Genomic DNA, 25,973 nt, shown 5'->3' on the forward strand with positions numbered 1-25,973 from the left:
AAACGATTCTCGCCAAGGGCTGTGAATTTGAATAGCTCGAAGAAGACTTCGCTTCTATATTTCCGTAGAAACATTTCAAGAATGTGCTTAACATAAGTTCTTATAGTTCTCATTCGTAGTATACGAGGCAAAGGTAGTCTGACATTTGGAGATTCGGCAAATAAAAAGGAATGTAACCGAAGTCGTTTCTACTTGAACTCGGCAGTTGTGATAAACTCACACACACACTTGTTTTCGCTGTTGTCTAGCGATTTCATTCAGCTAAGGAGTAAGAGGACCGGAAGAACTCGGCTTTAGCCGAATCGGTCAGCAATCCATTCGATGTTTTATGGCCGCGGTGAGTGTGTGTGTGTGTGTGTGTGTGTGTGTGTGTGTGTGTGTGTGTGTGTGTGTGTGTAGGGGGCATTTGGCTGAGTCACACGCAGTGACGTCATGTGACGGAAGATACCCAGCGTGACGTTGCATATCCCCCAGGACCGTCTCTCCTCCCTTCACTCCCTTGCCTTTCCAAACCTCTTACCCTCCTATCCTCTTCCCTCCATCTTTCAATCTCTGTCCTCACAGCCTATCACCTATCACCCTTTCACCCTAACCCCCACCCTTTAATCTCCCTCGGTTTCTCCTCCCAGCTCCCAATATCTCTCCCAAGTCCCTTTCCCCTCCCTCCCTCCACTCCCTGTCCACCCTTTCATATCTCTCCCCATCCCCCACGTTCTCCCCTCCCTACTCCATTCCCTGTCCACCCTTCCATCCCTTTCCCCTTTCCTCCCCTCCCTCTTCCGTCCCCTCCCCTCCTTCCACTCCATTCCCTGTGTCGCGATAGTATACAATAGTACTATACACAACGTATATCGGTTTTGTTGTTGTTGATGGTCTTGTTGTTGTTGTTTTTGTTCCTCGTTGAACACAGGGGGCTGGCAAAAGAACACGGACGAAAACACCGTAAGCACGCGCGCTCACACGCAAACACACACACTTATAAAAACACATGCCATTTTACACATGTAGACGTTCATGTGTACGCGTATAGTGAAAACACATACACAAAGAACTAGCATTGCACGTATACGTAGACGATTACACAAAATGTAAACACGTTCACACACGGACATACACACACACACACACACACACACACACACACACACACACACACACGGACACAAAGAGGCGAGGCAGCCAAAAGCAAAGCGAGGCGAGGCAAAGCAAAGCGATGCTGGACAAAAGAAAAGATAAAAGTCCTTCATTATGTTGACGTCTTTTATCAAACATTGGACGAGTGGCTGACGATTTTAATCGGCAATTATTTATTCTTTTAATCAAATTCCCTGTTGTTACCTGAATAACAACACCCCTATTTGTTGTAGATTACATTTAGATGTATTTTAGTTTATAATTGAATAAATTTATCGTTTACTGGCTGACCTGAGATGACCTTGGCCCCGGTCTGATCAAACTCAAAATTACGATATTATACATCAAATGGATACTATTAGATACCGAATGATAACGAAGCGAAGAGGAGCAAAAAGAAATAGAACGAAAATGCTTTTGTGTGTGTGTGCGTGTGTGTGTGTGTGTGTGTGAGAGAGAGAGAGAGAGAGAGAGAGAGAGAGAGAGAGAGAGTGAGCAATATAAAAGCGAATCTAACCAAAGAGAAGGAAGAGATACAGAAAAAAAAGGTCTTTGCGATGGGCAGCGACAACTGCTTTGATGTTGCGACAAAGAAAATCCTGGAAAAGCTATGAAAAAAAAAAATGTGGGGGGGAACGCTTCCCCCCCCCCCCCCTCACAGTCCTCGTGAGATATCCTACATCTCACTGGGCGGGGGGATAGAACCGGGAAGGGGGAAAATGTTCACATTACAAGAAACCTATTTGTTACCGGAAGTTCAACTAATATATATATATATATATATATATATATATATATAATTTTTTTTTTATATATATTATATATATGTATATATATATATATTTTTTTTTTTTTTTTTTTTTTTTTTTTTTTTTTTGCGGGGCTGGTCCCACCTTGACCTCAACCTGATATGAGGTCCGAAACAGTTCATACAATGATGTCCAAATGACCTCAGGTCCGAGGTGAGCACTGGTCGGGGGGGGGGGGGTCATTACTCAGAGTGAATGCACTTCCTACCTCTGCGCCGCGGCCAGGATTCGAACAGAGGCCAAAATTCCCACGCAGTTACCAGGCGCGCGCAGTACCACCGAGCCACGATGGGGCCCCCAAGGATCGTATCTAAACGTTTAAAAACGTTTTTAACAAAAGGGAGATTACTTTAATCTGATAAAGGGAGAGACAAAGGTAAACGAAGAGTAGAAAATGAAAGGCATGTATGTACGTGACTCACCACTTTCTTTGATCACGTGTTGGGCTGGTGATCGGCATCCGTTACCCTTCCGGATGAGAGCTCAGAACTCGTATGTGACCCAGTCTACGAGTAATACTGGGACCTTACACTTGTATTAAACTTTTTGCCCACCAGATGTGAAATGTAGAGATCCTGAAGTTTTCAGGTCTAGGTGGAAATCGAACTCGGCGCTGAATTAGCGATTGAGAGCTCGACGAGTGGCACCGTCGAGCCGTGTGTGTGTGTGTGTGTGTGTGTGTGTGTGTAGTCACACTGACGACTCAACAAAAGGGGGGTCAGTAACAGGAAGAAAAAGACATTTCCTTTCCCATCCTCTTCTAGTAAACATTGAAAAAGTAAAGGGTCGAGGCGATAGACACATCCAATAAAATATGGGGGGCGGGGGCGGTTGAGGTCTGAAGGGAAGGGGGAGGAAGGGAATGTAGGGGGGATTACGAGGGAAGGAGGGTCCAGATAATGCAGTTGGTAGACTTGGGGTCAAATACAAGATGGTAACGCAGGTCAGGTCAGGTCAAAAGGAGGAGCATATACAGACGTCAGTTTGAACAGTTACAGGTTGCTAAGGGTACAGCTTAAAACATTCTGATTTGCTGGTAACCTCTGCATAGTAAAAGGTTAGTAGTACTGAAGAGAGAGAGAGTACAGACTGATCCCAAAGAAACTAAAAGCTTTTTTCATAGCTTGGTTTGTTGTAATTGAAAATTTGCAAATTTGTATTCTTACACCACTGGACGTTCTCCTTTATCTTTCCTGAGGGCTGGGAATTCGAAAAGTTCACGAAACCTAGCCTCACCGCAGCGCTCCAAAACCATCCATTCCGTTTGCGAGGCTAGAACACAAAACGAAGATGTTCACTGTTCGGTAGAGAACAACCGTGCCAGAATAACGCTCATTGTTATAAACTCGTTCTTTTCTTCTCTGGGTCACGGTTGACAGCTGCCTGTTTCAGGAACGGGTCCTCTCATCCTGTCACGAGCAAAAAATTTTTACCCATCCAGTTTTTCATTATATAAATTTCAAGTTCTTTGATAACTATTTTTTCTTAGTCAAGAAAATGTCCTAACTGTAAGCTAAATACTACATAGGAAAATATATCGCGTACCCGTAAAAAAAATAAAATAAAAAAGAGAGAGGGAGAGAAAGAGAGAAGCGTGGGTCAAAACTTTTGCTCGTGACTGTACATAAAATCGCCTGTCCTTAACCAGAATAAAACCTTTTGACGATTTCTGGATCCTACTAAGATCTTGGTGCAGAAGCGGCTTGTCCATCACGGAGACAAACATGTTAGATATAATAAATTAATTTAGATATATACAATATTTTTAATATTTTTTCTGTTATAGCAATGTTTCTATTATACGTATTTTACGAATTAAAAAGATATTCCCCTGTGGATTCTGTTGAGTTGCTTTCCTTGAAGGCTCTTGAAAATTAAGATTTCTTAAGCAGTACGAGATTTCAATAATATTGCACATCGGCTCGAAAAACTCCACTTCATTTGACGCCATCATGATGTATAACACCGTGACGTTACCGAACTAAAAACATTAAACAATCAACAATTATTGTTGAATGGACGATGAATTTTATATCCGCGGAGTACTAAAGGTAAGTATTGTTCGGTGCGGGAGACGCGCATCCTCCTACATCCTCCCTCCCTCCTGGCATCACATTTGGGTAGATGCGTCGGTTGTAGGTTCAACTAAAATGATCAGCTTCGTACTTTGCAGATCGAAGCAAAACAGCCCCACTCAAAAACAAAGAATTACTGCTTTAGACAATCGTTTGACGATCATCGTTGAGCGATAATCGCACCGAGCAAAACTGAACGGGTCCCAGATGTGTGGTTAGTCAACTTTTATGCCGGAAACACGTGCCCTCATGGCTTTAGTCCAATGGCAGAAGTATCGGTCGTTTAGAAAATCGTTACTTCATCAGCATGTGATAAAATCAAATAAGCAAAAATGAGGACGATCTGTATTGCCATACTCTGAGCGTCTCATTCCTGTAACATACTTCACCAGCGCTTCTATCCCTATGCATTGTATCAACTGTACACAAGGTACTGAGGGCAGTCGCAAGGTACTCTGAAGACTGTATTCAGGCTAACGCTTTATACCCAAGGACGCCTTTATAGTGAAAGGAGTTTTAAAGATGTGTTTGTGTTTGGGAGCTGGATTACGCAAACATCGGTGCCCTTGGAGAGGGCCTGTCGCCAGGGCCCTCGCCTAGCACCTCAGCTTTAAGGCTCTTGGCGCCCGTAGACGCCAGCCTGGCGCCAACTGGGATCTGGAAACGGCAGCGGGTGAGGGTGGTTGGGGGTGGCGGTGGTGTTGGTGGTGATGGTGATGAAGGAGTTGCTACGCGAGAATGACATGAGATGAAGAAATGATTGCCGACCAGAATCAGGGAGACTGATGGAGAAGGGAGCATGGAGGGTGGTGGTGATGAGTTGGGGGGGGGAGATGAGCGTGGTGAAGAGAAACAGCGTCATGTAACGGCGTGGGTTCACAGAGGACGAGAGAAGGGGGGAGAGGGGGCTTGCTCAGTATAGGGGGTACAGGGAAGACATGATGGTGGAGGAGGGGGTGGGTGGCCTATGACTCAGTAGTTAGATGGGAGGGAGGAAATGGGGGGAGGGGAGAAAGTGAGGGAGTGAAAGGAGAGAAGGGAGGGGGAAAGTGAGGGATCGAATGGGGGGGAGGGAGAGGAGAAAGGGGAAGGGAGAGAAAGAAAAAATGACTTGCATTCTCTCTTGTTCCGTCCCTCCCTCCTTTCGTTTTTACCTCGACTCTTCCCTCAGCTTCTCGAAGAGAGAAAGCAAGGAGTCTCATTCTCTTCCCTTCGTTTCTCCCGCCTCTCCCAGTTTTCATCACCCAAGGGGCTTATGACCAGCACAGTTATTACTATAATAATAATTATTGGTATTATTTTTCTTCTATTTTTTATTTATTCATAATATTTTTACTACGTTCTGCTAACTTTCTTCTTTCTCTTTTTTTCCCTTGCAGCTTCGGCGTACCCACAGTACACCGATTATGTCGAGTACCCGGATTATGGCGGGGACGACCTCGAAGAAGAGCCTGAGGAAGGGGCGGACAAAGTGTACATACCGCCAGTGTTCACGATTGAGCCTCAGACGATAGTAGCAAAGGAGGGCGAGGTTGCCAAGATACCATGCACTGCCAAAAACCCAAGTAAGAAAAAAAAAAAAAAATAATAGTATTAATAACAACAATAACAATATTGCCATTAATTTCTTATATATTTAACCTGTTTACTCATTACTAGTGTTATTACTCCACTCGCCCCCTTGCGGACATAAACTTACGAGTTCGCAACTTTCCTCTATACTCCGCAGATGCGTCAGTTCTAATCATTTCCAAGGAAACCACACAGTCTACCTTGATCTACGCGGGCCAGTTCAAGGTCCAGCACCGAGAGAAGCGATACAAACTCAACGGAGACTCGCTCGAGATCTCCCAGCTGAAACGCACCGACTCTGGTACCTACCTTTGCAAATTCAGTGAACAACCCCCCGTCCAGTTGAACCACACCCTCGACGTCCTCTTCGCCCCTTCCGTCAAGGCTAAGACGGGCCAGCAGCAGAGGATTGTCAAGGGCTCGAGTGTGACCTTGGAATGCGAGGCCAAGGGTAACCCTGAACCTACCATCACTTGGTCTAAGTTGGACGGTCGTCTGCCTTCAGGAGCCGAAAAGGAAGAGGTGAGTGTGGACGATCCCGAACTCGGGCTCTTTAGCCCTGTTTACACTACTAGGGGTTTGAACCCCGCGGCGGTACCGCATAGTCGAGGAAAAACTGCACGGTTGTGTGTGAACGCCTCCATTGACTTACACTGTAATTGAACTGCCGCGGTTGAAACCGCTAGTATGAACAGGGCCTTAGACTCCGAACTTGGGCTCTTAAGATTCCTTCAGGAGCTCTAGAGGAGAATGAGCATCAAGATTGTCAGAGTAGAAACTACTTCGGTTACGATATTCTAGACCCGTAAGACTATCTCGACAACAATATGTCTAACATTCGTACAAGTTTAGCTTCTCTTAGTTCGTCGTACGAGTAATTTGACATTTGGAAACTTGAAAAACAAAAGATCGTAACAGAGGTCGTTTCTATCCAAATCAAGTAGCAGAGGCAAGTAGCATGCTAGCGAGAAAGGCCTTGTGTGCCACCTAAGATTCCTCGATTTTTTTTTCCTACCCCCAACACGTTTCCCACGCCTCTCTCTCCCGTCCTCTCCAAAACAACGATATCTATCTTTAGATTCCTATTTTTAGATTTAAGAAGGAAAAGGGCAAGAACTGGTTTACTAATAGGGTGGTTAGCGAATGGAATAGACTAAGTAACCCATGTAGTAAGCGCAGAAACCATTGGTTGTTTTAAGAGAAGATGAGACAACTTTATGGATAGGGATGAAAGGTGGTAAGGGACATGGAACTACCTAGTGTAGGCCTTATGGTCTCTAGCCGTCTCCTTCATTCTTATGATCTTATCCTCACCATAGGGCCTGAGCATCACGCTGGAGAACGTGGACCGCCATGTTGAGGGGAACTACGAGTGCAAAGCCAGCAACACTATCGGAGAGCCTGCATCTCAGACCTTTAGTGTCTCCATCGAATATCCTCCAGAGATCATCACCGAGAAGGTAAGTGGCAGTCTCCTGAAGCCGCCTGACACGAGTCGTTGTTATTGACGATACCTGGCTGTTGTTTCAATAACGATACATGGTCGAATGGTTGCTAAGCCTTAGAGTTTTATTTTTACACCACAAACGCATGCAAAAAAAAAAAAAAAAAAAAAAAAAAAAAAAACCACTGACTTCATCTATTCCTTTCATTCTTTCCCCGCCGGCGCCTTCTTCAGGAGAGCATAAGAACTGGCGAAGGTGACCAGGTCGAGCTCGTATGTCTGGTGCACGCCCGCCCCTCCGCCGAAGTGACTTGGTCCAAGGATGACCAGCCCCTGACCTTTGACCCCGAGGGCCACATCGTTGAGGAGCAGGGAGGTCACCGCCACACCGTCAAGATCACCAAGGTCACCGAGGCCGACTTCGGGAAATACGTCTGCCACGCCCACAACGACATGGGCGACAGCACCGCTTCCATCTACATGACAGGTGAGGCTGATGTACAGTCACGAGCAAAAGTTCTGAACCACGCTACAGTTCTCACAACGTCATTTTTTTTTTTTTTTCTTTTGGTCGAGTACGCGATAAATTTTCCCACCAAATATTTAATGTACAGTTAGGTTATTTGATAAGAAAAAAAAAAAATGTCGGAAAGAATTTGAATTTTGTATCATGAAAAACTGGGCCAGCAGTACTCGTACACGTGGTGAGCAGTCAACGCCAAGAGGCGTTGAGTAACTACGGCCGAAACCGTCACCTTTGCCCTAATATGCACTTCAGGGACTGTTGGGGTAGGTAACAGTCACTGATGGGAATCGGAGAGGCGTGCGGGATTCGAACCCAGCACGCTTCCGTTCGAGTCTAAGCTCTCTGACGAAGGCGTGGTTTCTTTGCAGGTCTGCCCAAGCACCCCGTGTTCACGAGCGACCCCAACGGCGGCGAGGAGGACGCCTACACTCTCACCTGGGACACAGAGAGCTTCTACCCCATCACTGCCTACAGGATCAAGTACAGAAAGGCACAGGTAGTCCTTGCGAACCTCTCTCTCTCTCTTTACATCAGAGGTGCTGAAGGGCGGGAATCTAGATTGTTTTAGGCCAGATCCAACCGCCCCACCCACTTTAGATGATATATATATATATATATATATATATATATATATATATATATATATATATATATATATGCATACATACATATACATACTTTTACCAGAATAAAAACTGAATTGGCTTCTTATTTATTCTGCCGTACATGAATGACGGATTCGGGTGCCTCCAATCATCTGGTTAACATACTTTGAAATATTATATTTATATATATATATATATATATATATATATATATATATTTATATATATATATTTAAGTAGCACCACAGTCGGAAGAAAGATTTGAATAAGCGAATCTATATCTTTCGATTGCTAATTGCAATCCTCTTCAGTTTATACATATAAATATATATACATATACATATATATATATATATATATATATATATATATAATATACACACGTGTCATTAACACACCACCTCGTCCTCCTCCTCGCCCTCTCTCTAGGGCAACGACACCTCAAGCGCCGAGTCAGAGGACTTCAACGAAATCACCAAGGACCTGGACGGGGAAGAGAACGAGAGCACGATTCACACCACCGGCATCAAGCACTCGATACGTCACACGATCTCCGACCTCGAGTCCGCCACCGAGTACGAGGTCAAGATCGAGGTCAAGAACAAGTTCGCCTGGAGCAGCGTCGCCGACTTCTCCTTCTCCACCAAGAAAGGTGAGTGGGCCTCCTGGTGTTCGCGTCATTATCCGAAGGTTGTCCTTGACGGTCGTCCTTGTTAGGGTCATCCTCCAAACGATCGTTCGTTTCCTATAAGGTCGTCCTCGTAAGGTTGTCCTCGTACAACTGTTTTGACTTGTTATGGCGACCGTTTTGGTCAATCTTACCTAGGAGGGATCGTATGTCTGACGTCATATATCCATGGAGAATGACGTCATCATTAGACAGGTTAATTACGACGTGAGGGATTCTTTTTTCCTCGTTGGACTATCACGTGATACACACACACACACACACACACACACACACACACACACACACACACACACACACACACACACACACACACACACACACACACACACACACACTGACGTCAGAGACGACAACTTCATCACTGGTGTCCTCAAACTGTTTGGGTTACGAGGATCCACCAAGCGACCCTAGGGCACCCGGCTAAGGATCTTGACTTACACGCTTTGACTACGTTCTTCCGCGTCTGCAACTTCCAGGTGTTTAAGGAGGGATAGGTTGGAGTGTGGGTTGAGCTCTGCTTCCAATCTCGTTAACATGGAGACGCCCTTGCTCAGTTAAGGGAGTGTCCGAAGTGAATTGGTTGAGAGTCTTGTTTCTTTGCGGCCTCCGTGAGGTAGGTGTGTGTATGGGTGGGTTTGGGTGGAGGGGGGGTTAAGGCTACTATACCCACCCACCCATCCACCCTCCCTCCCTCCCCCTCCTACAATGTACTCATGGTCCATCTCCCCTTTTGTTCTTCCCTTATTACCTACCGTACTACAGCTTTTCTTCTCGTTTTCTGTCTTTAACTAAACTGGTGCTGATCCATTTTCTCCTCTTCCTACTCCTCCCCTGAGAGGCACTTCTTTGAAAATTTCTCTCAAGTTATTTGAGGTTTTATCTCTTATCGTTTAAGCACTTCCCCCACCCCCTTTGTTAATCTCAAACAAATGCTAGTAGTGTAAGTTCCACCTTCTTTCTACCAACTCATTTTTGTCCCAATACCGTCCCCTTGTTTTACCTCCATTCTCTCGCCATTTGTTTGATCTTTTTCTTCCTTTCTCCCATTCTATCTTCCTTCAGCTACCGGTATAATTTTCTCCCAATTTAAACACCCCCGACACACACACACACACACTGTATACACGCCTAGCGAATTGTTTGTTCACATACGCACAAGGCATTTATGTGTGACCTTCAATTTCAGTGACGTCGCATTTAAAAGTGATATAAAATGAACACACAATTAATATTATGCTACCTAACTGTTGCATGGACGCTGTTCATAGTCTCTTCCTGTCGTCGCAGTTTGTCTCGTTCCTGTTCGATTTGTTGTCATGTTATGGCTTATTGTCATGGCTGTCACTTAATTGTGGTCATCAACTTCACTGCAGTGGCATACTTTGAGTAGTTTGTTTTGGTGAAGAGAAGTCTGGTTTCATTCCACTAGGGGAGATTTTTCACCCACTCTAGTGAAGAAGGTTTGATTACTTCAAACTCCTTAAGTCACCAGAACAAAATCAATCAAGCATGCCACGCTTTTGAAGTTGATAGGTGGTGATGCTTGCTATGTATGCTCTGTGTAGTCATGTATGATAAATATATATGCATATACATGTAATATATACATTATTTGCCAAAGCATCTAAAGCTGTTCATATGTAGTGACTTGCATTTTCTATTGTTTTTGAAAAAATAATAATATTTATGTTAATTATGGCATTTGACCAATAAAATGACTGTTTGACCTGTTTTTAATCTATAAATGTTACGTTGTTTAAATATTAAATGAGTGGTGGCACCTACCTACTTTAATCTAGCCCATTGTGGCCTACGTGTGGCCAAAAGGCCACTTCCCGTCTGGCACTTGCGGCAAAGTGCCACTAAGGCTGTGATGTCATCGACATGTGGCCCGTGACGTCATCGACAGCCATGTGGCCCGTGCCACATTGCCGCAAGATGCCAACTCCCCCTCATGCCGCAACCCCCTCCCCCCACGTGCACCTGAGCCGCATGCGGCCACCTGCAGCCACGCATCTAACATGCTGAAAAGTACATGAAAGCTTTCTGTGCGAACGTCCATGCATAGAGAGGCAGCCCTGTTCACGTCCATTCAGCTCTCGTCATCTGTGGCTCACACACACATCCCTTCTCCCCCAACGCCCCCCTCCCCCCTCTAACGTAGCAAAGGCCTCCTGCGCATGCGCTATGGTTCCTCGACGCCCCCCCCACTCAGCCCCCCTCAACACCCAATGTCCCCCTCCAGATAAGCAAAGAAGTGTCTTGTATGTTTACGTTGTCTAAAGACACAGCAACCTTTACCATTTATTTATTTATTAGTACTTTTTATTTTTAAATTTTCTTTGCTGAGAAAATTATCCCTCGACTTATTTTTCTCCCTTCCCATCACGATTGCTCAAGCTGAACCAACCACTACTTCCACCACCACCACTTCCACCACCACCACCTCCGCCCCTATCCTTGAGGTTACCGGCACGGAGAACCCTGCAACAACAGGTTCGTTCTGGGTCCTAATACCCGCCAGAGTTACACTAATTTGCTTTTGCTGTGTGCAAAGTGCCACCGCGTGTAGGGGATAGGGGGGGTGGACAATTCACCACCCCTACCCTATCCCCCCAGAGGACGGGACAGTGCCCATGTCCCATAAGACGGACTGCACTGCTGCTGTCGTCTCAGCCGACAGAAGGCGGCTGTCCTACACGACGGAGAGTGCCAATGCCATCGCCATCTTGGCTGACAGCAGGCGACGGAAAGAATGCCCGCTGACGGGGACAGCAGGCCTCCGGACCCGGAAGGACGGACAGTGCCACTGTCCCAAGGGACAAGCAGTGCCACCGTCTCATGTTGGGAAACAGAATGCCACTGTCCCAGGAGACGGACAGAGTGCTCTTGTTGTAACCAATGGGCATGGAGACGCCGTCCTAGCTGACGTCACAGAGTGCCGGCTGACGTCATAGTGCCAGCTGACCTCAGAGTACGCCAGCGGCTGTCGAGGCTGACGCGAGTGTGCATACCTGGCCAAGCATCCTGACAGTGCCAGTTGACAGTGTCAACTGAAGTCTGGAGTTGGAGCCGGCCTTGTTGTTGTGTGCAGTGTTGCAAAGCATGGCAGTAGAAAACAGCTCGTATTAGCTCTTTTTTTTTCTCTCTTTCTCTTGCTCAGACAAACGCTCAACAACCCCCTTTTCCTCCCCACCTCATCCTTCCTCCGCTAGCTTGAGCGCAATCGCGCTTGCCAAGTTCTTTTGATCGCTTAACTAAAAGCTTCGGAAAAGAACTTTCGCGTCTACAGTACCCTTACACACGAAAGCGCATAACCCGTGACGTCACGCGCGTTTTGTCGGCCATTTTGTTGTCTCCCTTCAGTGTTCTCATACGGCAATGCGTTGTCTCGATCCTTTCGTTGTGGTGGTGACCCAGACAAGGTCAGACCAGTCAATCGAGGATACCCCATGTTGGGGTCGCCATGTGATTAAAGTGTGGCCAATAGACAATTGTTGTTAATGGCCAATTAAAGAAAATGTGTTTTGCTTGAGAAATCTCTAAAAGCAGTTCTGACAAGGTCTTGCCACAAAGTAATACTACAGCGAAACATTTTAATACCATAATACCATTTTAATACCAACTACCACGCTTATATTGTCCATAAAGACAGAAGCGCTGGTGAACTGGGCGCCTGAAGCCAGATGACAGCACTGCCTGGAACAGTGAAAAACCGCTAAACCCTTTTACACTGCAATACACTGGTAGTGTAAGGCCCCGGCCAAGGGTTCTTCATTTAACTAAATAAAATCGTGAGACTTCGGTGACGTCACATGTATGACGTCAGAAGGTTTAGAAGCGGAGATGACGCGCGTGCCGACGCGAACTGTTATGCCTGCGTGTTGGAACGGGGACTCCGAACTTCTTCAATACCCGTGACGTGGTTTTGTCTCCGGCCGGTACCAGACGACTTTAATCAGTTGGGGAGTGGACTTGGAAGTGGGGGGGGGGTATTCTCGATCAAGAGAACCGCCCCCCCCCTTTTTTTTCCAACCATGCCTCAGCTGAATAAGGGAGTCTGGCAATGGCCGAGACAATGTCGTCGCCGTCTTGAAGAGGTCAAAATCGTTCTGCTTCATTTCGTCCTAACACTCGCTGCGCTGCGCTACCACACCTCTTCCTTGCTCCAACATCCGCAACCTTGACATCCTCGCCTTGCGCAGAATTCCTTCCTTACGCAAAGTAACTTGGACCCCCCCGCCCACCCGCTCGCTCACTGTGCTTTGCTAACCTGCCCCACCTACCTAATTCTGTTCTTTTGTTTGTCTTTCTGTATTGCTTGATTTCTGTTTGGTTTTTTGCTTTTTGTTTTTCTTAAGTCTTAAGTAGGCTAGAGAACGTTCAATTAGGCTATTTGTAATAAGTCTTACCTTAAACATATCTTTGTAAAACTAACACATCAAAATAGGTTATGCTAAAAACTAAGAAGGGATGCTGTGTCTATACAGGCTTGATGTATTAATTGGTACACCTTATGTCAGTGATTTTGTCATGTATATATATGTAGACCAGCTTTTGTCTAATTAGGATCTCTAAACAGGCATGCCTAATTAAATTTAGAATTAGGGTGTAATACGTGTTGGAATGGCTTAGCTCAGCCTCCTGGCTATGCATATAGCCCCTTTCAAAGCCACCGGACCCATGAAATCTCAACCCTTAAACCCAGTTAGAATGAGGTTAGAGCCCTGTTTCTTAGGGGGGGGGGTTGCCATCTCATTCCATATCAACAATGAAAAAGGCGAGATTACGCCAGGAGACGCTTTGCTGCAACCTAAAACGTCGCCTTTGCCGCCGCCCCCCCCCCCAAATCGTCCTTTCTTCAGTGGAAATTGAAAATACGCGTGTTTACTTCGAGTATAGATTATATTCTAACAACACGAGGCGCCCTGGACCCTCAGCGCATAATAACACTCCTTTTGGGGTGGGGGTCAGCCAATGAGCCATGCATATTACTGTCCCAACTTGTACAGTATTTGACAGTACTGAGGTACTAATGGTACTGATCATGTGAAACTACTACACACACGGCTCGATGGTACAGTGATAGAGCTCTCAAGCGCTAATTCAGCGAGCCGGTACCCCATCTCTGCTGGTAAAGGAGGTGTGTGTATATAAGGTCACAGTTGAGCCATTTACAAGCTTTGAGTTCTCATCCGGGTGATAGAGCTCTGTCGATCACAAGGACAACACTTGACCCAAGACGGATGAATCACAAGCGGGGGTTGTATGCGTACGTTTACTGTGACGGAACCTGCGTGCTCGAGCAAATTTTGAAATAAATATCCCACCCCCCCTTCCTGACCCAGTGGTGAGGAGCCTACGCCAGGAGGCGCTGAGTAACTGCGACCGAAGCCGTCACCTTTGTCCTATTATGCGCTTTAGGGACTGTAGGAGGCAGGTAACAACAGTCACTTGGGAATCTGAGAGGAGTGCGGGATTCGAACCCATAGGTAAGAGAGTGTGAGACCAGTACGCCTCCGATGACTGCAAATTCTCACCGTGTATGTGTGTGTACTAAATACCAAAGGGAACCTCCATTTGCCGAGTACGTATACGAGTGTGCATGAATGCGTGCGTTCGTCCGCGCGAGTCTGGTTCTGCGGCGCCAGACAAGTACACAGTGAGCGAGCAATTAGGGAATGCTGATCACCATCAGCAATCAGTCGTCTGTGCCTGTTTCTGTCTGTGTCTAAACCATTGAGTAGTTGCCAACTGGTCGATGCTCTCGGTCAAGGCAGCTGTGTTCAGGCCTTTTTCGAACAGGCTTTACAGGACAGTTCATGAATGCATGTGTAAATGTGCGTGTTCGTATATTCGAGTGCACACGTCTGCGTATTACTCGGATTTGGACCTTCATTCGTCTGTTGCACACATGTACAGCCATGGTTGAAAGTCCGTGATTAGGCAGTGCAGGAAGCCATAGCCAGAGCGCTCAAACAAAATTACTTTCCTCGCCCCATGGTGAGTGAGTTGTTGGTAGTTAGATATGTAGGTCTGGTATTCGCAAGTAATGCATCACTAATTGTTTTGACTTTATCATTACAAAAGATAGATATGTGTATAGAAAACGTGTAATAAAGTAAAAGTATAACGAATAACATATGTGACTGCTTCTCTGTGAGCGAGTTCACGAGTTGCTAGTAGTTCTATATAGTTCAGTATAGGCATCAAATGTTTTTCATTATCAAGATTAAGTTACTGTCAGCTCGTGTATTTTAGATGTGAAGAAGTAATTCCTCTCTTTACTTAGTTATTGTATATGTACTCCTTTATTATACATGTAGTACTTAATCTCGCTTATATAAAACATTTACAATATATATATATATTGTCTATGTAGTCATTTTCCAGTGTGGTTATGTATACACGCAAGCACGGTAAGAAGAAATCTGCCTCCGGGGTATGGGTACGCGTTTCTGACCTACTTTTCTGGTACTCTGTTGCCAGGTGGAATTTGTAGGTAGAACAATACAGACAGGCATATACATAAGAATATAAAGAGACGAGAACAATTACATACGAGGAATATGCTTGCAAAACGGTTAAGGGTAACATTATACTAAAAACCTTAATACATATACCAAGGCTTTGGCATAAAAACAATTCCCACATACACTCCACTCCTGTCCACTGCCCTGGGTCAGAGGCAGTGTCGCAAAACACATCAGCTATGGCATTTAAACTTAACAGCGCTTGCGCTCAGTGCATATCCCTAGCGACCATTTAAAAAGACGCACATGGGCGGTTATATAATTGTACATAGGGCACTTATAATGCAATGACCTATAAAACATTTACAATATTATTGAGATTAAGTACTACAATAAAGGAGAGTTACGTATACAATAAACATATGCAATAACTAAATAGGAATACTACACATTATCAATAAATATACCGCCATTATATTATCAAAACGAAAGATGTAGTCGACCTGGAAAGAGCTGAGCAAGGTCTACCGAAACCGTTAAATCCATGGCAGACCTTTATTTTTTGCATCAACGTTACCATTACCGTTATAATTGTAATGGTAATAATGACCGTGCCAATGATATCGGTAGTAGTAACGAATTTGTAACGTTAATAATTAAGGTAACTATAATTCTCGTAAAAGTAAGTTGTGTAAGAAATATGTATTGAAATCTGTAGAACTAGTAGTAACGAGGTCGGTAATTAGTATAATGAACTCTGAATGTACATTAGTAATAATGGTAAGCAACGGTAATGCAATCATTAACGCAATCTGTTAACATTCGGTATACAATAATTTCTACAAATTTCATTACTATTACAATACTTTCATTATAAATTCCGTTAGTTACAATCAACAATTGCGTTACTATTAATTACGCAATCATTGTGTAACTAATGAAATTTGTAATAGTACCGAAATTATTTTAATAGTAACGCAATTATTTTAATAGTAACGAAATCTATTGTTATAGTAATTTGTAGTATTGTAATAGTAACGCAATCTATTGTTCAAAACAGGTAATAGTACGAAATTTGTATTGTAATAGTAACGCAATCTATTGTTCAAAACAGGTAATAGTAACGAAATTTGTCGTTACTATTACAATAATTCTGCAACAAATTTCGTTACCTGTTTTAAACAGGTAATAGTAACGAATTTGTAGTACAAATAACAGTTACGCAGTAACCAAGTCCAATGATGACGCATCCTTTGTAATATTAACGAAATTGGTAGAATGTATAGTAACGAAAAATAAAACAAAAATTAACGAAAATGTCCGTATTTTATTATACATTAATGGTATTGCATTATTCGTGCCATTATCATTACTTAGTTAACATCTTTACCACCATACATTTGTTCCACATATATTGTATACATTTACGTTTACGACAGCAAAGCGAGTGCGCTTTGCTCGCTTTGCTGTCGTAAGCTAATGTATACATAATACATATAGAACAAATGTATGGTGGTAAGTTATATTGGTAACGATGTTAACTAATAGTAATGATAATGGCACGAATAATGTAATACCAATAATGTTACTATAATAATACTTTTCATTTGCTTTCATTACCATGTTACCGTTATGATTATTACAGAATTAGTTACTATTACCGATTTCGTTGCACACGTGCGCGCACGCACGCAAACGCGTGCACACAGACTTGACGGCGGAGTGGTAGCGTTCGCGTCCGCCACTACGGCGGTCCGGGTTCGAATCCCGCCCAGGGCATGGATAAAGCCTTTATATTGACTACTGGTGTCGGTAGACCTTGCTCATCTCTCTCAAATTATGTTACCAACCTTTCGTTGTATGGACGTGGCAATATTTATTGATAATGTCATGCAGTATTGGTTTATCGTAACTTAATATTGATGATGCAACACATTTGATTCCTATACTGAGCAAGTATATACAACTACTAGCAATTCGTTCACTCCTTCACAGAGGAGTGACCATCGTTTATACTGGTGCCGTCACATGCCATAATACAGGTTATTCTTTATATTTTTTACTCATTACACATAACTAAAGTCAAAATATTTACTAATGCATTACTTGAGAATACCAGACCTTCATACGTACCTAATTCCAACAACTCGCTTATTCAGGGGCCCTCACGTTTAGACGGGGCGTGGAAAGTCATTTTGCTCGAGCGCTCCGACCCTGTATTGCCTGTACAGTCACGAGCAAAAGTTTTGGTTTTCACTTTGAGTACGTGATACATTTATTTTATCCACGTGGTATTTAGCTTACACTTGGGCCATTTCCTTTATTATATAAAAGAGTTGTCAAATATTTGGAGAACCCACGGTGACCTCTTCCCCCATAATGAGGTCGGACTCGTACTCGCGCGCGCACACCTACAACGACTTCACATATTTCGTTCAAGAAAATGTCCGTTTTTAGCTGAAAAAAGGCGCGGCCTCCCTCACCGAACTGGGTCTCGATCGATCACTCCATTTAAATCAAGGAACTCCACCCCTCCCAACACCCAATCCCACGGACTCCTCGACATTCCCCGCCCTAATCTTCACATTCTTCGCTTTAAGCCTCATAAACACAGGGCTAGTTTAGTTGCCGCTAGTGCTTGCTGCGAGTTAAGTTGTCGCTAGTGCTAGTTGCATGTTAACATACCTGGCAAGTAAACGATGATACTAGGATAGTTTGGAGGCAAGTTGACTAACACTCATTGACATTGGGCAAATAGAGGGAGTAGTTTACAAGTCGCTAGCACTAGCGGCTACTAAACTAGTCCCTTGTCAACGAGGCTTTACACAAGGTCCCGGGTTCGAAAACAAAAGCCACCGGTGACTATCACTTGCCCTGGAAGTCCAAAAACTTAGGGTAAATGTGACAGCTGTGCGCCTCTTGATGTTAAACTATTCACATTTCCCTATCCTTCTTTCCAGTTCCTGAAAGAGAATTCACACCATAGCTTCTGATCATATCCTGGACTGGTGATCGACAGCTATTACCTTCCCGAATGATAGCTTAGTCTATAATCCGACCTCTGGGTAATGGTTTTTGGTGCGTGTGAATAACCGTGTCGCCTGAAACCATGACTGTAAAGTGCGACATATTATTTCAGATGGTGAAGCCTTGAAGACGGGCGGATCGGCAACTACCTGCGCCTCGACCACTCTGGTCGCCCTCGGGTCCCTGGTCGCCCTTCACATCGCCTTCAGGACTTAAGACTCGAGCTCCAGCTTCGTTAGACCTTATCGCTAGACGTTTGACAGGTAAGTGCTGGCAGTGTTTCGCTTTGGAGGGGATATGGTGTAGTGTCTAGCGCACTCGACCGGTGGCTGAAACAGCCCGTCTCTGAAGATGATCGTCTATTCAGTACACGTTATTGTATCTTATATTGAATAATGAATAGGAAAAAGGCTTCCAGTAAATTTTGTGTGTGTGTGTGTATGTATGTATGTCTTGTCTACTGTGGTTGATTTTTTTTTAATAAGGAGGGCTCGTTATACACCAGTATATTTTGCTTTCCTTTTCTTTTTCCAATTACAATTATATCGATCTCCGCATATTTATGTAATACATTTTGCTGCCAAATCGTGGTGGTGGAGGGATAAGGGAGGGGGGAATATGACGCATATGGGGGTGAATGAGAGGACGCTGAAGAGGGTAAGGGGGAGATAGTATTTGAAGATTTAAGGGGTTGAGTGGGGAATGGGGGGGATGCTTGGGAGAGGGGGTCTGGGGAGAGAACGTGTAGGCTGGGAGGCATAGGGTGAAGGGAGGGTAATGATGGAAAGAGGACATGTAACAAGTATGGGGGACAATGGGGAGACTAGACACGTGGGGGAAATAAAAGCGCTGCGGAGAAGTGAAGGGGATGTCAAAGGGGAGATGAGAGGTATGCGAATGTAAGAGTACGATCGTAAGTAGGGGGGGGGCTTTGTGTCATATTATGAATTGTGGAGGTAATGCAGGGAGGGTATGAGGAGAGTTGGGAGACAAAGCGGGGAGTGGGGGGATTAGGATCTCCAGGATGGCTGGGGCGCCCCAATTTATTTTTGTTATTATTTTCCTCCTTCATTAAAGGAAAACTTGCGCCAATTTTTTTCCTCCTGCCTTGTTTCATTTGGGAAGGTGGGGGTGCGTGTGTGTGTGCGTTTCATCATGGTCTTGGTTCACGTGATGTACGCTTGATTCGAACTCGGACCCCTGGAGTAGCGGTTGCGAACGCTACCACTGCGCCGTCGAGCCGGTGTGTGCGCGATTCACCATGGTCTTAGATCACGTGTTGGCCTCGTCATTGACAGCTAACCCCCATCCCCCGAAGAGAGATCTGTGTGCGCGCGCTTATTGTACTTTCGACAAGAGCAACATATTCGGACACGAGTTCATTGTAACGAGAATACATTTAGATATTTCGCTCCTTTAAAAAGCACAACTGGACTAGAACTGGAATGGATGTTATTTAAGAAAAAAAAAATTATGACATTGATTGAAGATGTTAGTAGTCATTACAATCATTATTTCTACTCTCAAACTCGTTAATCCTCCCCCATCCCTCCCTCCCTTCGCCCTTCTTTTTCCCTACATCCAAAGTGGGCCCTACATGATCAATATTATTGCGCAATACTCCTTGTTGTACAATATATTGACCACAGAGCCGACACCATCTGCCATTTGGGCTGTAACTAAAGGGTTCCAGAGATCACCATTTCCAGTCACAACCATCACGAACCTTCCCTACACTGTCTGTCAATAATATTCTTCAATAGTATCGATCTTATAGGGCCCGCTTTAGATGCAGGGAAAAAGAATGGCGTGGGGAGAAGGAAGAGGTGGGGGGAAACTTAATGAGTTTGAGAGTCAAGAGCTCGTTCGCTCTGTGTGTGTCTCATGCCTAAGAGACCAATGAACTTTTTTTTTCCTCCTCCATCCAAACAGATGACCAACCTCGTTCATCTCGCCCACAGGTGCAGTTCCTCAACATATCCAGCCCGCGAGTCAGCTCGGCCTCCTGAACCGAAGTTGGACACATACTGAAAACAAGAAAAAAAAAATGTCAAGAAAAAACAGCAGGAGGAGGAACCTGGACCCCCCCATCGCTTTCATTCACCATTGGACCCGCGGACGAATATCATTTGTACAAATGTCTTAGTTTGCTAGACCAAGAGACTCATAGATCCGCCTAGAAGTGTCGGTTAACCGAATTAGTAAAAAGTTTTTTTTATTTTATTTTTTTCTAGGTTTTATTGTCTTTGTTTTCTCCCCACCCCATCCCCCTTTTTCGATTTGGCGCAGTATACATACATACACACACACACACAGACACTGTTTATGTATGTACTGATAACTATTGACTTCAGAAACGCACAAGACATCTCGAAATTCACCACATGGTCATGGCTGAAAACGGGAATGTCTTCGAGATGTTCAAAGAAAGACACATACAGCCATAATCAAAGACAAAACAGGTATACACCGTTGTGGGGGAAGGGGGGATAAAGGGGGGGTTTGTAACAAGTCTCGCGGGGCTGTTATACGTCCTCAAACACAAGTAGCTCTCCGTAGTCTGACGTCACAGTCACAGACACTCCACAGAGGAGAATCCCTCCGGTGGGCGTGGGTCCCTTCTTCAGGTGTCCCTGGGGGACGAAACCTGAAGAACTGGAAGTGACGTCAGCAACTTCGACGGGCAAAGTCTCCCAGAGATGGAAGAAGTTCGGGGTCCTTCAACATCTACACAAAAACAATATGAAATTGCGGAGTATGGGCGGGCGGGCGTGAGGGAGGGAGGGTGGGTGGGTGGGTGTTTATCAGGTAGGGTTAAGGGCGTAAACTAACGAGTCTAACTTCCGAATGATGAGCGGGAATCGCTTGTCAAACCTATATATTTTTTTCCCCTTAAGCCCAACTTCCTAACTGCATGGCGATCATCGAGAGCCGAATCTAGTTCAATGCTTAATTCCCCCTCGCCCTAGAAATCCTCTTCTTTTAATCATATGTACAGATGATGAAGTCAGTGCCTCTCATTCTAGAAATTACTTGGAAAGGGTTAAATCTGCGGTCGCAGCAACAATGGTTCAAAAAAATTGAAGGCAAGAGGTGAATTTAGTTTTGTAAGATTCAAATTGGTTCAAGAGTCTCGAAAAAGAAAAATTAGCGCGCGTGCGCACACACACACGGAAAGCTTAATATTATGCCGAGTTGTTGGGTTTGTGTCCTCTCCCAAAATGTAAATCAGTGTAGGTTGCCTTCAAGACAATCTGTAGGTTGTCTTCTGTACAGTGAGGGTTGTCTTCTAGACGCTTATCTTCAGGACACTGTAGATTGTCTTGTGGAGAAACCGATACGGGTTGTCAATGGATACACAACCAATGAGGTTTGTCTTCAGGACATTCAAATGTGGGTTGTCTTCTGTCCCCCCATTCTCATTTAAACGTGATGCCACGCTAAAGTCCGCCTAAGGTTTGACCTCTCGAATGACCTTGCAGGGAAACCTAGGTCATGGTGCCAAGGGTTCCCGTGCCATGTGGTGCCACGCCCACACGTTGGCACAAATGTGAATCTCGGGAGAACCCAAGATTTTTTTTTTTTTTTTTTTTTTTTTTTGTTTGGTCACTTTCATTATTCCATTTGGTGAAATCCTCCAGTCAGTTAATTGTGGCGCAAACAACGACTATTAGAAATAATGGAAAAATTAAATCAAGATGTTCACAATATATAAATATATATATGATTATATAAAAAAAATCGAATTTGCATGTCAAAAGAGGTCTTACCATTAATTATAATTTGCAGCATTCCAAAAAAATAAAAATGCCAACAAGTGAAATCTACCTCCATCTCGCTCTGATGAAAAAGGCGGCAACCATCAAGCCTGTGTGCTCAAAATTTTCTTTTAAAATATACGAGATGTGTGAAAAAATGGAAATTAAAAAATAAAATCCAAAATCCAAATATCTTCGGTGCGAATGTGGTGTTCTGCTATAGGGGTTTCCATTATATAGGACCTCACGGTTTCTTAATCGAAGTGACGTCACACCAATGACGTAACTAGTGACGTCATTGCCTGGGTCCCTTTTTTGTGATCGCCTGTTGCAATGGCAGCTGACGTGGGAATGAAAGGATTTTGTGAAAAAAATCTAAGCATTGGGAAAAATAAAAGACGGAAATCTCTTTTCTAGATTTCAGTCAATGTAGAATTACGATGTAGGATGTAGGCTAGACTAACGTTCGCTCTCTGGGCTCGTAAAATACTCGAAGAACCAAACAAAAATAATAATAATAATACAGTTCGATGCATGATTTCTATAAGCAAGGATATATACTACAACAAACGAGTACATGTACTATATATATATGTACATCTGATGTATACATTTACAGTCTGGTTTCACGTTATCTGCGCTTTTGTCACCTGTCTGAAAACGCCAGGGTTAAAAAAACAAAAACACAAAAAAATAAAACTATTTTTGTCTGGTACTTGTTGAGAAGTGTTTTACAGAGTTCGGTGATGGTTAAAAAAAAATAAAATAAAAAAAAAAATCTCGCTCGTGATGGCAGAGCGAGGTACACCTTTTTGTCTTGAAACCTTTTTCCTAAATAACTACAACTAAGAACTGAAAAAAAAATGACAAGAATAATAACACGGTCCCGATATGCGAGTCGCCCTTGGAAACTTAGTCGATAAGTTTGTTTTTTCTATTCGTGTGGCATTAAACTACGTTAGTTCGCCTCAGTATTCCTGAGCAAGTGTATGTACTCTATGAACATGTATGTGTACATGTACTCTATGTTCACTATGTACTCCTCTACACTTATCTCTCTCTCCCATCTTGTCTCTCTTTTAACCTCGCGTCTCTCTTTTTCCCCGTCCTCTTTGTCCCTCTCTGTTCCCGTCTTCCTTAATCTCTCTTTCTCCGTCCTCTTCATCTCTTTTTCCCCGTCATCTTCATCTCTCTCTCCCTACCCCCTCTCTTTCTCTTCCTTCCCCCCTTCTCCCCCCCCTCTCTCTCTCTCTCTCTCTCTCCTATTCAAGTTTGAAAAACTTTGAGTGCTTTTTGTCTCCCTTTGCAACGGGATCATAATCACATCACTGCTGTACATATTAGCCGACGAAGGGTGAGGGGCAGGCGCCCCGTCGGGTTTGACGTCACCAGCCCGTGTCATATACATCCCAACCCGTTCTCCACCTTCTGAGTAGAAGGGACCGACGGGAATGAATTTGCTCTCCCGACGGACGCTGCCGATCACCTTTCTATATGTGCCCTTTGAATGCCTTTGGCCTCAAGCATAATTGTGAAAACTATTTATTATTATTATTATTAAATATAATTCAAACCTCAAGTCTTTGTACATTATGGAAAAGTGTAAAATTTGGAAATTAAACAGGGACGAACTTGGATGTCTTTGTTTCTGTTTTATCCTTCATTCATAATAGAACGGATCTCGCCACTTAACTCAAAATGTTAAGCAGGCCCTACTCGATCAATATTATTGCACAATATTCCGTATTGAACAATATTATTGACGGTGAAGAAATAGTATTGAATAATGACACTATAATGAAGACATTAAATGGACAGGTCAAACACGTGTACCTCTTCAATATCAGCTTTACATATATTCCGACTGAAGCCTTCTACATTATTCAACAAATAGTTGACTTGAATGAAGCTTCTTAATAGGTAAGTCACACTATGGTTGAAATTTATAGTAAATAAAATTGTCTGCGTGCATGTGTGTTTGTGTGTTGTAGTATAGGAAATCTATCCAAAGAAATTCGGGACCTATAACGATGTCATGAGGTCCTGGAGCTGCAACGTCTACGTCGTGGGACCACCCCCCAACCCCAAGAGTTGGGGGCCAAACAGCAGCAACTACCCCTGGCCATCAGCTCTACGCAGATGGCACCGATCCCCAAGGAGGAGCTACGCCTACCTGGGGGAGTACCACAATCCTTTTTTTCCAACACACAATGTTACGTTTTTTCTGCACTGAGGGGTCATTTTCCGGCGATCACCCCTCTTCTTCTACTTTTAGCCGGAGATGTAGAGAGCAATCCTGGGCCCACCACAAAATACACATGCCCAACATGCTCTAAACCCATTACTTCGAGCAGACAGACAAAGGGCTCAGTTCAGTGCAATATGTGCAAAAACTGGGCCCACCTCACTTGTACAACACTTGCTGACACAAACCAATACACAAACACTTGGACATGTTCTACCTGCCCTCCAGTAACCCCAATCCCACCTCCCCAACCACAGCCAACACCCTTACCCACTCCCAATTTCCCTTTGCCCTTACCCCCTATTAGTACTCCCCTTCCTTTGTCCCCGATCTCTCCTTTCCCCCCCTCTGACCCAGATCCTACACCTTCCCCACTACCACCCCAACCTCAACCCCAAACGGCAACATACAACACATACAAAACACACAACATCAACATATTACAACACAACATTGACGGTATAAACACTAAAAAACATGAACTTGAACACTTTCTTAAACAACACAACATACACATTGCAATTCTACAAGAAACAAAATTAAGACACTCACACAAAACACCATCATTTCATAATTACACCACCATCAGACAAGACCGGACTGACGGCAATGGCGGTGGACTCATCACCCTGATCCACCATTCCATCTGTTTTGTGGACACAAGTGCCACAACCAAAATTCTCCTCCCTACCACAGATAACACAACAGAAACCCAATCCATTCGTATCCGCACAGGCAACAATTCAACACTAACAATAGTTAATATGTACATTCCCCCCCAATCATCCCCCACAGTTCCAAACACCTTCAGACCTCAACTCAGCCAACTAACCTCAATCCCCAACCTGATCATGGGTGGTGACTTCAACGCCAAGTCGTCTGCCTGGTTTGTCGACAACCCTGACACAGACAGAGGGCTTGATATACAGACTCAATTCGACTCATTGACTATCATGAACAACACACATAATCATACACATATCCCATACCAAGCCCTCTACACTCCCTCCTCTCCTGATATCACCTTTTGCTCCCCCTGCCTAACCCCAACAACATCATGGAGAGTGGTCGGAGCCCTTGGTTCTGACCACCTTCCAATCATCATCACCACCAAAACAAGATGCACCCCAGCTGGCCACAGACACACTTACACCAATTACAAGAGAGCTAACTGGGAAGCCTTTAATGAAGAGACAGAACAACATTTTGAAACACTTAACAGTACACCAATCACAAACATAAACAATGCTGTGCACGCTTTTAATACAATCATACAAAATGCAGACAAGAGATACATCCCTAGAGGCAACAGAAAATCACACAACCCCAACTTCACACCAGAAATCCAAAGCTTCATCAGACAACGTGACACACTTAAACACGATACCCCCACACCTATCCCTCAAAACATAGCAGACCAAATACAAACACTAAACACTGTGATTGCCAATAAAATACATGAACAAAAAACACAAAATTGGCAAAACTTTATCAATACACTTGATCACAAAACAAACACCAGCAAATTGTACAAAACACTCAACAGCATCACACTATCCAACACTAACACTACACGCTCTCACGCAGCAATAATCACAACAACAGATAATCTAC

General features: G+C 44.1%; 1 protein-coding gene across 3 annotated transcripts in view; it reads left to right on the forward strand.

Moving 5' to 3' along the window:
• LOC143021716 (limbic system-associated membrane protein-like) overlaps nt 1-20,358 on the forward strand; it is a 606,415-nt gene extending 586,057 nt beyond the window's left edge. For 2 of the 3 annotated variants that reach the window (XM_076179388.1, XM_076179389.1), the window contains exons 2-10: nt 5,398-5,583; nt 5,748-6,112; nt 6,910-7,050; nt 7,269-7,521; nt 7,929-8,056; nt 8,595-8,817; nt 11,257-11,352; nt 18,469-18,619; nt 20,318-20,358. In XM_076179388.1, the coding sequence (XP_076035503.1) occupies nt 5,398-5,583; nt 5,748-6,112; nt 6,910-7,050; nt 7,269-7,521; nt 7,929-8,056; nt 8,595-8,817; nt 11,257-11,352; nt 18,469-18,572 (1,496 nt within the window). In that variant the 3' untranslated portion in view covers nt 18,573-18,619; nt 20,318-20,358. The remainder of the gene's footprint in view (nt 1-5,397; nt 5,584-5,747; nt 6,113-6,909; nt 7,051-7,268; nt 7,522-7,928; nt 8,057-8,594; nt 8,818-11,256; nt 11,353-18,468; nt 18,620-20,317) is intronic. The other variant, XM_076179390.1, reaches the window with a different exon arrangement.
• The last annotated feature ends 5,615 nt before the right edge of the window (nt 20,359-25,973 follow it).

Source organism: Oratosquilla oratoria, chromosome 42 (genome assembly GCF_046742065.1).
Source record: "Oratosquilla oratoria isolate Oo_2021 chromosome 42, ASM4674206v1, whole genome shotgun sequence".
NCBI lineage: Eukaryota > Metazoa > Arthropoda > Malacostraca > Stomatopoda > Squillidae > Oratosquilla > Oratosquilla oratoria.